The 15,472-nt window shown below is 38.2% G+C and overlaps 1 protein-coding gene across 7 annotated transcripts in view; it reads right to left on the bottom strand.

The window, feature by feature from the left end:
• METTL14 (methyltransferase 14, N6-adenosine-methyltransferase non-catalytic subunit) overlaps positions 1-15,472 on the bottom strand; it is a 72,351-nt gene that overhangs the window by 29,924 nt on the left and 26,955 nt on the right. For 6 of the 7 annotated variants that reach the window (XR_010841134.1, XR_009336207.2, XR_010841135.1 and 3 more), the window contains exon 11: positions 9,601-9,789. Coding sequence is in view for 2 of the 7 variants with exons in the window: in XM_059066747.2 (XP_058922730.1) it covers positions 9,601-9,789 (189 nt within the window). In the remaining 5 variants the exon portion in view is untranslated. Of the gene's footprint in view, positions 1-8,045; positions 9,790-15,472 lie in introns of those variants that run through there. The other variant, XM_059066746.2, reaches the window with a different exon arrangement.

Here is a 15,472-nt window from a genome sequence, read left to right as displayed (position 1 = left end):
AGTGAAAAGAGAAGGTTATTAAAAAATCCTCTGGGAATTACTTCCAATTATTAGTCAAGCAAAGAGTAAAGGATTCTTTATTCATTGAGCACTTACTATGCGTCACACAGTAGACGCTGAGAAAGCATCCCGCTGCCTTTATAAAGTCAATGGCAAAGACCAACCGCTAAGAGCATGAGCAGCAGGGTTATTAACTCAGAACTACATGAGCAGGCAGAGACAGGTATCAGATGGAATGGGAATCTTTCACTTAAGAAGCAATCACTCGAAAGCAATCAGAACTGGGAATGTTCCCCAAAGAGGTTCTAATGCCATTCTGACCCAATCTCCTTTCAGTATCATCTCAAGGAGGTGGGTGGGATTTAAAATTTAGGGAGTCAGCTGCCTGACAAGCTTACATGTGCTTGTATTTTCTTAAATTTTGCTTTGGAATTATTTTTATAAATACAATATCCTTAAACATGCTTATATGCTATAACATTTTTATTTCAATAAGACATAGCAGTAGAAAAGTAAGCTATAATCTTGAGCTCCTATTTACCATGCATATATGCCTTGCTTTTTGGACACGGTCAAATAATCCCTCAACCTATGCAGCTTATCTGAATCATAGTTAACAGGATTACATCAAAAACCAATCCTTAGGCTTCCCTGGTGGTGCAGTGGTTGAGAGTCCGCCTGCCGATGCAGGGGACACGGGTTCGTGCCCCGGTCTGGGAAGATCCCACATGCTGCCGAGCGGCTGGGCCCGTGAGCCATGGCCGCTGAGCCTGCGGGTCCGGAGCCTGTGCTCCGCGGCGGGAGAGACCACAACAGTGAGAGGCCCACCTACCGCAAAACAAAAAACAAAAAACAAAACCCAATTCTTTAGTAATATTTAAGTATGTACCTACCCAGTTGTCTTGAAGAGCATAAACCTATAAAATGATGGCAAATTTTCTAAGACACTTAAGCAATTACCTTGGAAATTTAACCAGCAAAAACTACTAAACTGGGCATCTCTGAACAAAACTGTGTTTGACGTTTTGTCCTCTGCTTTAAAAAGACAAAGAAAACAAAAAAAAAAACCATGCAAAAAATGTAGAATAATGATGTATCCTTTTATGATATTAACAACTAATTATAAACTAAAAACTTGTGCAGATACGGAATTCTATAAAAGGTGTGACAACACAGGCCTATACCTCCACAGTTTCTCCACAGGACAGATGCATGAATGGCTGCAGTAACATCACTGTACTGAACTTAAAGTATTAGTCCCTGTCTGCACTTATTTGTGTGTTCCAAAGTGTACCAACTACATAACTTGTTTTCAAAGGTGATGGTTTCTGTCTTAATCAAGTAAATTTTTTTCTTCAAGTGAATTTGGTCACACAGTATTCAGAAGCCTGAATTTAAAATATGTGTGCAGGGCTTCCCTGGTGGTGCAGTGGTTGAGAGTCTGCCTGCCAATAATGCAGGGGACACGGGTTCATGCCCCGGTCTGGGAAGATCCCACATGCCGCGGAGCAGCTAGGCCCGTGAGCCATGGCCACTGAGTCTTCGCCTCCGGAGCCTGTGCTCCGCAAGGGGAGAGGCCACAACAATGAGAGGCCCACATACCGCAAAAATAATAATAATAATAAAATAAAATAAAATATGTGTGCAGTATTTAGCTAGCCAAATTAATTTTTAAAAATTTTAGTTCTATGAAAGGAAAATATAAGCAAAGGACACCAAACTATTTTAATTGCCAACATCTAGGGAGATTTCACATGAACATTTCACTTACCATCTTCCCTCTGTGGTGACAATTAGTTGGAGCTGAGTAGTGATGTCCGCCTCATCTAGGGAATGAGGTCTCTCCCCCTCTCTCTCTCAGGTCTCCACGGCCCTGAGATCAAGTCAGTGGCTATGTATTAAGGGGCTCTGTGCTGCTCCGCTTTTCTTAGAGAGGAGCTGAGAAAACCCACCAATGTGGGAAAACAGCACAGACAAAAGGGAGAAAGTAAATGACTGTTAAGTAAATATTCCCACATTAAATATGAAAATAAAATGTGTCTAAAGAAGAATTACTCCATTATAAAACAAACACATGGCTTGCTTCACTGATTTATATTACATGCTTAGTTCCTATATGTGTTTTACATCATTGACTTTGATTTCAATTTTTTAGAAGTACTTTTGGAAAAAACCTACCTTATCTGATTTCATTGTTTATTAGCATCTCCAGTTAGAGGCAAGAACTGTAGCACATACTTAAACTGATCATTTTGACATTTTGCCCAATTCTAGAAAAAGGGCTTACTGTAAATGAACATCTAGATTAAATGAGGTAGTATTTTCTCTGTGCATTGTAGCTAGTAATGTTTATATTTGAGTGATTGACTGGGGACCGTGAGAGCAGAAGCAATGTGACTTCTTCAGAAATGGAGTCTTTGGGGCTTCCCTGGTGGCACAGTGGTTGAGAATCCGCCTGCCGATGCAGGGGACACGGGTTCGTGCCCCGGCCCGGGAAGATCTCACATGCCGCGGAGCGGCTGGGCCCGTGAGCCATGGCCGCTGAGCCTGCGCGTCCAGAGCCTGTGCTCCGCAACGGGAGAGGCAACAACAGTGAGTGGCCCGCGTACCACAAAAAAGTAAAAAAAAAAAAAAAAAAAAAAAAAGAAATGGAGTCTTCGATGGGCTCAGTTTGCTGGATTAATGTTCTAACATTCTGGTGAGTCCTAGATTTATAGCTTCAAAACTGATGGCATATACTTGAGACCCAAGCTGGACAATTCAATCCCTATCACTAAACATCAAAGACAGGATAATGCTAAAAGTCCTACACGGACTCCAAGATTCAGGATTGTTCTAAGAAAGGCCTTTCTTATAAGCAAAGTCTTATGTTTTTAATAGCTCACAAAAATATGAAACACTTTCAGATCAAGGACTACTATTCAGAATGAATCCCAACTGTGCCATCATTTTGTCAAGTTAATAAAAATTATATGAAATCAGTAAATCTGGAACTACACTTCAAAGACCCAATCTTATGTTCTCAAATTCAGGATGAAAATAGTACGGGTTTTAAAATAAGCTGCTGTAACTAATCAGAACATTGTAATTTAGAAATTAAGATGGGTAGAAAGTATTTTAAGAGACATGAAAAAGAATCATTCCTAGTAACAGCCATGACACAAGACTCTCAGCTGTCAACAGCACACTCAAACTCCCAAACATCCTACCATTACGACTCCATCAACTTAAAATGAAACTATGGCATAATGCTTACTCGGTTTTCAAATAAGAGAGACATGTATTGACAGTTTACGTTTCCACATTCATGAACTAAGCACTCAAAGGTGGTTCTTCTACTTACCAAAGTATCAGCAGTATACTGCTGGTACAGTACTGATCCACTCCAACTCTGGATATGTGACCGGGCTGCCAAGCCAGGCTTGATGCCCTGCTCCCCAGCTTGACACCTCTTGCACTGTGCTGTCTCATCCCACACTTTGACTGACATCTCTACAATTCCTTGGTCTAATCTGCTGCAGTAGTATTTGGGTATGATACTCCCCACCACGAACTCTATCGTGTCTGACATCATCAACCTGCTCCCCTTTTCTATTCTACAGTGAGGAAAAGTCAAAAAGTACTTTGGGCCTCCTAACCTCCATCCTCTGAAAGGAGACAGGTAACAGGGAAAACTGTTGCCAATGAAAATACACATCAACATTTGGCTTAGAATACCTAGAACTGTAATTATGTATAATAGAAGGAATGCTGATCTTAAAATTTTTAAACTAAAAAAGTTTAGGGTTATTACAGTTACTGATTTCAATCTTCCATAAGGAATTAGTAAATAAAGCAACTAAAAATCATTTTTGGTCATCCCTAGATGATTCTGTGACATATAAAAATGATCAATATAAACAGATGACCAAAAATCAGAAGAGGTCAGAGTAACTGAGTTTTCATTGGAAACCTTTCCTCAATGAATGAAGATCTATTCTAAAACTGATATCCCAACCTTTACTGAAAGTGAAGGGTAGCAAAACTAGTAGGTCAATTCCATCCCCTGTTATAAAAATGCCCATTACATTGTCAAAGGGAAATTCCAGGCCTTGCTTTTTTTTTTCCTAACACCTACTCTTTTCTTATTTGCTCTATTCTAAATATGGTGGGCTGTGGCTCCTTTTAACTTTCAATCTACAAAAAAGCCATTCCTAACTCTCTGTAAGATGACATTATGATACAGATCTCACAGATGACTAGACCAGCTAAGCACCAGAAATGCTAATGTCCCTTGAATAGGCCCAGGGCATGGACCAGAGTAGAGTCCTGTTTAAAGAACAGAGTCACTCCCTAGCTGATATCTCTAAGGACCTACACTGGGAAACTGGAGCATCTCTTTTTTTCATATATATAGCAGGTTCTTATCAGTCATCAATTTTATACACATCAGTATATACATGTCAAACCCAATCTCCCAATTCATCACACCACCACCACCACCACCACCCCCGCAGCGTTTCCACCCTTGGTGTCCACACGTTAGTTCTCTACATCTGTCTCTCAATTTCTGCCCTGAAAACCGGTTCATCTGTACCATTTTTCTAGGATCCACATATGTGCGTTAATATACAATATCTGTTTTTCTCTTTCTGACTTACTTCACTCTGTATAACAGTCTCTACATCCATCCACGACGCAACAAATGACCCAATTTCGTTCCTTTTTACGGCTGAGTAATATTCTACTGTGTATATGTACCACATCTTCTTTATCCATTCGTCTGTCGATGGGCATTTAGGTTGCTTCCATGACCTGGCTATTGTAAATAGTGCTGCAATGAACACTGGGGTGCATGTGTTTGAATTGTAGTTTTCTCTGGGTTTATGTCCAGTAGTGGGATTCCTGGATCGTATGGTAATTCTATTTTTAGTTTTTAAAGGAACCTCCATACCGTTCTCCATAGTGGCTGTATCAGTTTACATTCCCACCAACAGTGCAAGAGGGTTCCCTTTTCTCCACATCCTTTACAGCATTTGTTTGTAGATTTTCTGATGATGCCCATTCTAACTGGTCTGAGGTGATACCTCATTGTAGTTTTTGTTTGCATTTCTCTAATAATTAATGATGTTGTGCAGCTTTTCATGTGCTTCTTGGCCATCTGTATGTCTTCTTTGGAGAAATGTCTATTTAGGTCTTCTGCCCATTTTTGGACTGGGTTGTTTGTTTTTTTACTATCAAGCTGAATGAGCTGTTTATGTATTTTGGAGATTAATCCTTTGTCCATTGATTCGTTTGCAAATATTTTCTCCCATCCTGTCAGTTGTCTTTTCGTCTTGTTTATGGTTTCCTTTGCTGTGCAAAAGCTTTTAAGTTTCATTAGGTCCTGTTTGTTTACTTCTGTTTCTATTTCCATTTCTCTCAGAGGTGGGTCAAAAAAGATCTTGCTGTGATTTATGTCAAAGAGTGTTCTTCCTATGTTTTCCTCTAAGGGTTTTATAGTGTCCAGTCTTACATTTAGGTCTCTAATCCATTTTGAGTTTCTTTTGTGTATGGTGTTAGGGAGTGTTCTAATTTCATTCTTTTACATGTAGCTGTCCAGTTTTCCCAGCAGCACTTATTGAAGAGACTGTCTTTTCTCCATTGTATATCCTTGCCTCCTTTGTCATAGATTACTTGACCATAGGTGCATGGGTTTACCTCTGGGCTTTCTATCTTGTTCCATTGATCTATGTTTCTGTTTTTGTGCCAGAACCACACTGTCTTGATTACTGTAGCTTTGTAGTATAGTCTGAAGTAAGGGAGTCTGATTCCTCCAGCTCCGTTGTTTGCCCTCAAGACTGCTTTGGCTATTCAGGGTCTTTTGTGTCTCCATACAAATTTTAAGATTTTTTGTTCTAGTTCCATAAAAAAATGCCATTGGTAATTAGATAGGGATTGCATTGAATCTGTAGATTGCTTTGGGTAGTAGAGTCATTTTCACAATATTGATTTTTCAAATCCAAGAACATGGTATCTCTCTCCATCTGTTAGTATCATCTTTAATTTCTTTCATCAGTGTCTTATAGTTTTCTGCATACAGGTCTTTTACCTCCCTAGGTAGGTTTATTCCTAGATATTTTATTCTTTTTGTTGCGATGGTAAATGGGAGTGTTTTCTTAATTTCACTCTCAGATTTTTCATCATTAGTGTATAAGACTTCCTGAGCTTCCTGGACTTCGGTGGCTATTTCTTTTCCCATGTTAGGGAAGTTTTCAACTATAGTCTCTTCAAATATTTTCTCAGGTCCTTTCTCTCTCTCTTCTCCTTCTGGGACCCCAATAATGCAAATGTTGTTGCATTTAATGTTGTCCAAGAGGTCTCTTAGGCTGTCTTCACTTCTTTTCATTCTTTTTTCTTTATTCTCTTCTGCAGCAGTGAATTCCAGCATTCTGTCTTCCACGTCACTTATCTGTTCTTCTGCCTCAGTTATTCTGCTACTGAGTCCTTCTAGTGTAGTTTTCATTTCAGTTACTGTATTGTTCATCTGTTTGTTCTTTAATTCTTCTAGGTCTTTGTTAAACACTTCTTGCATCTTCTCCATCTTTGCCTCTGTTGTTTTTCCGAGGTCCTGGATCATCTTCACTATCATTATTCTGAATTCTTTTACTGGAAGGTTGCCTATCTCTACTTGATTTAGTTGTTTTTCTGAGGTTTTACCTTGTTCCTTCATCTGGTACATAGCCCTCTGCCTTTTCATCTTGTCTATCTTTCTGTGAATGTGGTTTGTTTCACAGCCTGCAGGATTGCAGTTCTTCTTGCTTCTGCTGTCTGTCCTCTGGTGGATGAGGCTATCTAAGAGGCTTGTGCAGGCTTCCTGATGGGAGGGACTGGTGGTGCATAGGGCTGGGTGTTGCTCTGGTGGCCAGAGCTCAGTAAAACTTTAATCTGCTTGTCTGCTGATGGGTGGGGCTGGGTTCCCTCCCTGTTGGTTGTTTGGCCTGAGGTGATCCAACACTGGATCCTACCCAGCTCTTTGGTGGGCTAATGGCAGACTCTGGGAGGGCTCACACCAAGGAGTACTTCCCAGAACTTCTGCTGCCAATGTCGTTGTCCCCATAGTGATAGAGAGCCACCCCCTGCCTCTGCAGAAGACCCTCCAACACAAGCAGATACATCTGGTTCACTCTCCCCTGGGTTCACTGCTCCTTCCCCTGGGTCCTGACGCGCACACTACTTTGTGTGTGCCCTCCAAGAGTGGAGTCTCTGTTTCCCCCAGTCCTGTCAAAGTCCTGCAATCAAATCCCACTAGCCTTCAAAGTCTGATTCTCTAGGAATTCCTCCTCCCGTTTCCAGACCCCCAGGTTGGGAAGCCTGATGTGGGGTTTAGAACCTTCACTCCAGTGGGTGGACTTCTGTGGTATAAGTGTTCTCCAGTCTGTGAGTCAGTCACCCACCCAGCAGTTATGAGATTTGATTTTGCTTTGATTGCACCCCTCCTACCGTCTCACTGTGGCTTCTCCTTTGTCTTTGGATGTGGGTTGTCTTTTCTGGTGAGTTCCAGTGTCTTCCTGTCAATGACTATCCAGCAGCTAGCTGTGATTCTTGTGTTCTCACAAGAGGAGTGAAAGTACATCCTTCTTCTCTGCCATCTTGGTTCAGCCTCAAGACCAGCATCTCTGTCTTCTTCATTCCCAGGTCAACTCTGACAAATACAGTTCTATCTCTAGGTAAGTTTGAATTACTAAAGTTGAAAATGTGCCGTCATTTCAGTAAAAATTCTAACCAATAGTTCCACATCATATCTACATCAAGAAAAGCATTAGTCAAATGCTGTCTTTACCAGAAAGCACTAACAGGCTGAACAAGTTAAATTCATCAGGTTTTTAAGGATCTCAAGCCTATTTCTGTAATTCAGTCCCTATCTTCAAACTGAGTCTTTAGTGGATACAACAAAACCTCATTTTATGAGCCAATGAAAAGCACAGAACGGCTACTCACAGACCAAGAGAACAGTCTCATCTTAGGTCAGTCCTTTTTCATTTGGTAACAATGACAATTCCACTCACAGAAAAGAAACTCCCAAATTTCAAAGGTTTAAAGTTTCATTAGAAAAATCATACACAAAATGAAAAATAGATTTATCAAAACAATAATGGCATTATTTCATTCAGCAAATTCATTTAAAACATAGGTTACAGTACAGAAAGAGAAATGACAACATAAAGTCTCACACAACTAACTGATCTGGGAAACCAGTCCCTTAAAAGGCAACTGCAGTTCCATTTTCCAAGCTCTCTTCTTAAGTTGAGGGTCTTCTGTAATTGGTTTTACATTAAGTCTTCTCCGTAACAAGTTTAAAGATGCATGTCATTTCCTCATCACCAAGTACTTTATTCCCCAAAATGTTAAAACCAAGTACCTGATAACCAGGTGTCTCTGTTGTGTCCAATTCTTTTATTTTGTTAAGGAATATGAAACTGCTTTGAAAGTCAATCCAAGATCAAGTCCATACCAAAGTTCTGGCACTTGGATATTTGTCCTTGTTTGTTTTTTAGGAAGTACTGTTAACAGTCATCAGTAGCTGCACAACTGAGATTATAATGAGTATTTTTTTTTCTCTTTGTAAAGTCTGCCTATTAGGTTCTACCTCTTCCCTTCCCACTCCTGAGACCTCCACCTCGCCAATCAGATTTAGATTTGGGAGGACGTGATTTTGTTCCAAGTCTCTCAATTTCTTCTGTGGTCAAATTATATGAGCTTAAGATTTTTCATAAAGAAAAAAAAAAGAAGTCTCTTTTTATTGTTTCAACAAGAAAATATTAAAAGCCTAAGAGAAGTTTACCATCTGTCCCAACTCCATTCCATCAAGGCTGTCAAACAGCTTCCCATTTGCTGTGACAGCAGTGGCAGGATGCCCATTATCAACTACTGTCAGCACTAGTATGATACTCCAGATTGGGTCTTTTTCACTGCTCACTTTATTTCTAAAAAGCAAAAGCCAGGGCTTCCCTGGTGGCACAGTGATTGAGAGTCCGCCTGCCAATGCAGGAGACACGGGTTTGTGCCCCGGTCCAGGAAGATCCCACATGCCGCGGAGCGGCTGGGCCCGTGAGCCATGGCCACTGGGCCTGTGCATCTGGAGCCTGTGCTCTGCGGCGGGAGAGGCCACAACAGTGAGAGGCTCGCGTACCGCAAAAGTATAAAAATTAAAATAAAAATAAAAAGCAAAAACCTTTGTAATTAGTTGAAATCTATCAGAATAAATTCCATCTCTGAAAGTGAAAGTATTTGTGTTGTTCCATTCTGTTCGGTTACATGCACATGACAAAAGACAGGATGACTCATTTATTCTGGACAAAACCAGACAGTGACAACTGCAAGGGAGGTTGGCTAAAATACTCCTGCAGCTTGGAGAAACTAAAGCAAAGTGCAAGTTGGAACAGAGTTATAAACGTCTCCCAGTTGAAATTCAAACTATCAGAAAGAAGGTGAAGGGGCATTAATAGGATCACTGTCCTAAAAACTATCGAGGTGGAAAGCCACCTCTGTGTGCTCCCCCACGGCCCCCCCTGAAACCACCTCTTTCTCCTCGGAAGTTAGATCGATTTCTTTCTCGCCCACGGCCAGCAGAAGTCCCACCTCTTCCTCCTCCTCTGGGAGCTCCACCTCCCCGATCAGATTTAGATTTGGGAGGAGGTGATTTTGGTCGAAGTCTCTCAATTTCTTCTGTACATCCAGTCAAGTAGGAATTCGGGGTACTGAAGTAGGATGCATACGTTTCTGCATTGTAGTTGCTATTTGTAAGAGTTGGTCCAACTGTAAGCCAGCCTGAAATGGAGTGAAAAGAGATTATCCTTTCTTTTTCTTTTTTCCAGTTCTCTCTTATTGATCCTTTAGGAGCTATTTCAAATCTCCAATGCATTCTCAAAGGTGTCCCAATCACTCACCCAATATTAATATTTTTTACAGAACACATGGCATTTAATCATGGTCATAAAGATTTCATATGTATATATCCTGTTTCTCCTCCTAGACTGTAACTTTTTTTTTTTTTTTTGGTGGTACGTGGGCCTCTCACTGCTGCGGCCTCTCCCGTTGCAGAGCACAGGCTCCAGACGCGCAGGCTCAGCAGCCATGGCCCATGGGCCCAGCCGCTCCGTGACATGCAGGATCCTCCCAGACCGGGGCATGAACCCATGTCCCCTGCATCGGCAGGCGGACTCTCAACCACTGCGCCACCAGGGAAGCCCTAGACTGTAACTTTTATAATATAACTTCTTCATTGTCTCCATCCATATTTCACATTCTGTGAGAACAGCACTTAGAAAAAAAAATACTACACACTATACTGAGTTTGGGCTTAATGAAAATTTAATAAATTTTATATCACCTTCCTACTTGTAGAAATGATACAACAGTTTTCTGATTAACATCCTGAAACTAACTTTTGCCTCTAATCTTCCCAACCACAATATTAACCCAGCTGATAGGTCTCAGGAATTCAACCGTGACCATGCTGCTCCTATTCATTCCCATCTTTCCATTTCTATTGCCACCCTTAAATTTTAGTCTTTATTTTTCTGTATTAGGGGCTATTCCCCTAACACATGTAAACAGACATACATATAAACTGTAATGATCTCCCAACCTCTCCTCCCTTTAAAAGTGGAAAGCCTAAAGCAAAGCTTAAACTATGTTCCTTCCCTACACAACCTTCTGGGCGTTCCACAAAGCCCAAATTTGTAAACATGGAATCTAAAGTCTTATACAATGAGGTGTGAACTAGCTTTCCAATCACATCGCTCATTAATGCCTTTCATGACACCTTCACTTGAGTAAAAACAATGAACTGCTACAGTTAACTGTTTGTGTACTGATCTCCACCACTGTGCCTGTTAACTTTTCCTATCCTGTCAACCTGCTGAAAATTCTTCCTTCAACATCCACTTCAAATATATATCTTATATGAAATGAAATTAATTTTCTCTCAGAATTTCCATTGCACTTTACATTTCTATAGGTAAAAAGGTATTTTGGTCAACTACATTGCTAGATAACTCTGCTTATAATAAGGATGGTTTCTTTTTTATTACATTGTATCTGGAATGGGAGTAACTACAAATTAACTGTAAATGCCTGAGAGAGACACCATGCTTCAAGGTTCCCTGGGTATGGTTATTCTTGCTCATTAGGAAAGGTTGAGGAATCTCTAACAATCAGGTTCTTCATAGGTTCACACTATTTCTGCCCTATCATTGTGAAGATTACTTCTTAGAATATTAGGTCCATTATAAAATGCAAAATATTTTACTAGGATCATATTCTAAAATATAGTAGCCATTTTTGTACAAAATCTTGTTCAGCATTTAAAAAATCATCAGTATCTAACAATGCATAGATAACTAAGATCTGTAATATATGAAAAAGAAATGACAGATAAATCAGATTGTGCCTTTTATGTCTCATCTAGTAGATACCACCCTGATAAGTAGAGAAGTACCTAATCAGATGAAAGAGTACACTGCACACCTATGTGGTCTCACTGACAATTGAATCTATGAGACTTTTACTTGCTCCCTTCTGGTTTGTTTTTTGGCATGTATGTTGTGTTGTGGAACACAACACACAAGCAAGAGGAAAGAAAGGAGAAAATTTAAAGATTTAATAAAAATAGTTAATATTGCCTCTTTCATGCTATTGCCTCTTACATAAATAAGACATGTAAATCTTTACAGAGTAAACTGCAAGAGACTCTGCCTCCCACCTACAAATTCTTCATTGCAACAGCATTTTATTACAACTTCTAAAGGAATTGCTAAGACCCAAGTAAGTTTAAATTAGCCTGGCTTCAGCATGTACGAAACATATAGCAATTTTTAAACCTTTTAAAGCAATAGTAAAGAGTACTCCTATGGTATATGTGATATATACCTTTGACTACCTCCTTGAGGAAGAAGTGCACTTGAGGATTCAACCCAAATAAATTAAGGCCCCTTGAACAGACTTCCCTCATTGCTCCTACTATTATTTACATGGTTAACCTCCAACTACCTATAATTTCCCCAAGCAGATATTCCTTCTTAATTTTGTTTTACTAAAGCTAATACTAAAATAATTTTTGCGGGACTTCCCTGGTGGCATAGTGGTTAAGATTCCGCACTCTCAATGTAGGGGGCCTGGGTTTGATCCCTAGTCAGGGAACTAGATCCCACATGCACGCCGCAACTAAGAGTTCACATGCCACAACTAAGGAGCCCGCCTGCCACAACTAAGGAGCTGGTGAGCCACAACAAAGGAACCCACCTGCCACAACTAAGACCCAGCACAACCAAATAAAGAAATAGAATAGAATAAAATAATTTTTGCAAGAATGGGAAAAGATAAAGAATTGGATAGTAGTTCAAAGCAAAAAATAAAATTTGTACCTCTAAGACTTTGTTCAACTGGTACAGATACAGATAGAAGTGTATCGCATATGAAAGATATAATGCATAATCCTAAGTGGATAAAGTGGCCAGAGCTAAATGGATGGAGAAAATCTCCATTATGTTTTAGTTTTGGAATATTATAGTTATAAATAAAAACTTACATCAAGCAAAATTTCTATTTTAGTTGCTGCTTATGCTTATACCTATAATATACATAACAATTATTCTCTCTACTCCTTAGGTTCTTCTACTCATGTTTAAAAAAAACATTAATTAAAATAATGTTATAAGGCCATTAAAAGCATTATAACTATTTAAAATCTAGAAATATATTTGACATAATATTGAGAAAAATATAAAATGATGACTACAGTTATATAAAAATTTGTATGCACAAGAGGAGTGGAAAGTATTATGTAAAAAAATGAATATAATTCTTGGAAGTAGTAAGATTGAATCTCTTTCCCTTTTCAAAATTTTCTGTAATGTTGTTACACTGATTTTCAATTATTGAAAGATATCCATCTGTTTGATGTTGCTTTTACTCTTCAAATAGTTTTGCTTTTTCTTTAAAGTTTTCTACTTCCTTTAAACAGCAGTTGCCACTGGAGATTGTTCCCAGATTCAGGAGCTCTTTTTGGGTAGAACAGGTTCTACTGTTCCTTATTTCCTCAAACACTAGAGCCATAATCTTGATATTCAACATATGTGGACATCTACACTTTCTGAAAAACACACCACTCCAGTTGAGTATCTAGTGATGTTACTTTCTTTTAAGCCAGTGAAGAGGAAACATTTGCTTGCCACAAGCTCTGCTGCCAAAATATTTTACTTTGATAAGAGAGTAAAATCATCCACAAAACTTACAAACAAGATGTTCATGTATATGTTCAATGGAAGTCTAAACAACTCAAAGCTCATTCTATAGCCATATATATATTATGTATGTAGTGACTTATGCATGAACTATATGTGTATTGTGAAAAACTGGTTTAAAAAGATTAAATTTAAACCACAGCAATCCCACCCTTTAAAAATCAATATACTATTTTAATTTAGAATAATTCAAGGATGTATGCTGCAGTTTCCGAGATAAACAATGAAGGAACAATAAAAGAATATCTAACAAGCTAATTAAAAAAAAGAAAAATTGAGTAATACAAGAATACTTAATCCAAAAGAAACAAGAGAAAAGGGAACAGAACAGGTGGTACCAATGTAAAGCAAACAGTTAGATGGTAATTTATGCCCAAATATATCAGGAATTACATTAAATATAAACTGACTAAACAATTCCATTAAAAGATAAAGATAAAATGGATGAAAACTATGTGTTTGCTCACAAGAGATACACCTTAAATGTAAGGATACAGAAGATCGAAAGTAGAAGGCTGGAAATAATATGCCAAGCAAACACAAACCAAAAGGAAGCTGAAATAGCTATAATAATGTCAAATGAAGTAGAATTTAAAGTTGAGAAACACTGGATAAAGAAGGACATTTCATAATACTAAGAGGGTCAATCTACTACGAAGGCATAAAAATTTTTACCTCTTAGATACACCTAACAACAGAATCTCAGATATAAACTAACAACTAAACAAAACCACAAACCCATAATCCTAATAGATTTTAACATACCTTTCTCATAGAATAAGAGTTTTAAAAAAAAAGCAGTAAAGACATGGCTGATATAAACAGCAACAACACTACAACCAATCAAAAAAACATATATTGTTACATTCTTTTCAATCAGACTTAGAATATTTATCTAAATTGGATCAAAAGCAAATCTTAACAAATTACAAACGAGTGAAATCTTATGGTGTATGTTATCTGACTACAATATTAATCCAAAAAGCAATGACAAAATGATAACTTAAGCAACACAATACTGAATAACCACCTGCCAGGAGCAAAAATTTACTTTTAAATATAGGAAACATTTTCTCTAAAGCCAAGCCACAGAGTAAACATTTCACATGCAAAATATTTCTTTGTAAAGAGAATGTAGTTTTACTTTTCTCTTTATCATTTTATACAATTTTATGAAATTTAAGGCCATCAGTTTCTACAACTGAAATATTTTAAAGATATTGTGTTCACCAACACACACTCACAAAGAAATAGCAGATGGGGCTGAGGAGGGGGTAGAGGAGCAATGGATTACATCATACATACATAAGGCAACTTTAAGGATTACTTTTTTTTAAAGAATTAACATCAGAGGATGGGAATAAAACACAGACCTACTAGAGCATGGACTTGAGGATATGGGGAGGGGGAAGGGTAAGCTGTGACGATGTGAGAGAGTGGCAGGGACATATATACACTACCAAATGTAAATTAGATAGCTAGTGGGAAGCTGCAGCATAGCACAGGGAGTTCACCTCTGTGCTTTGTGACCACCTAGAGGGGTGGGATAGGGAGGGTGGGAGGGAGGGTGACACAAGAGGGAAGAGTTATGGGAACATATGTATATGTATAACTGATTCACTTTGTTGTAAAGGAGAAACTAACACACTATTGTAAAACAGTTATACTCAAATAAAGATGTTAAAATTAAAAAAAAAATAGAATTAACATCAGAGTTTCTTCTAAATTCTTAGGTACTTTTAAGGCCAATGATTCCACTGTACCTTCTTCAATTTTTACTTTTTATAAAATGTAGACTGTTTAAGACAAATAAGATCTTGGCTCGTTTCATTTTTTTTTTTTTTTTTTTTTTTTGCTTTTTTTTCTTTCAGCTTTAAACAGCATTTCTAGCATGGTAAGGCCAAACAGGTTGATTTTATATATTGTGACTGAAGCGATGCAATGTTCTTAAAAGTTACTTCTATATTTTCTGAGAAGTAAAAGAAACAGAATGCACTATTATTTCAACAATACTTTGTAAAAAAAAGCTGTGCCCTCTATAAAAGAAAATGCTAGTCCATAAGATTATTATTTTCTACTCATTTTTTTAAATAGTAAATTCACATTATACCAATTTAGTAAAGTGTTAAAATTTTGATGAAACATCATGATACATTTAAGGAAAGAAGCCAGGTACTTTAGTTTCTAATAAAGCCAAGTTCTATATT

This window comes from Kogia breviceps, chromosome 6, assembly GCF_026419965.1.
Source record: "Kogia breviceps isolate mKogBre1 chromosome 6, mKogBre1 haplotype 1, whole genome shotgun sequence".
Classification (NCBI taxonomy): Eukaryota; Metazoa; Chordata; class Mammalia; order Artiodactyla; family Physeteridae; genus Kogia; species Kogia breviceps.
This window is presented reverse-complemented; position numbering and strand designations above follow the sequence as displayed.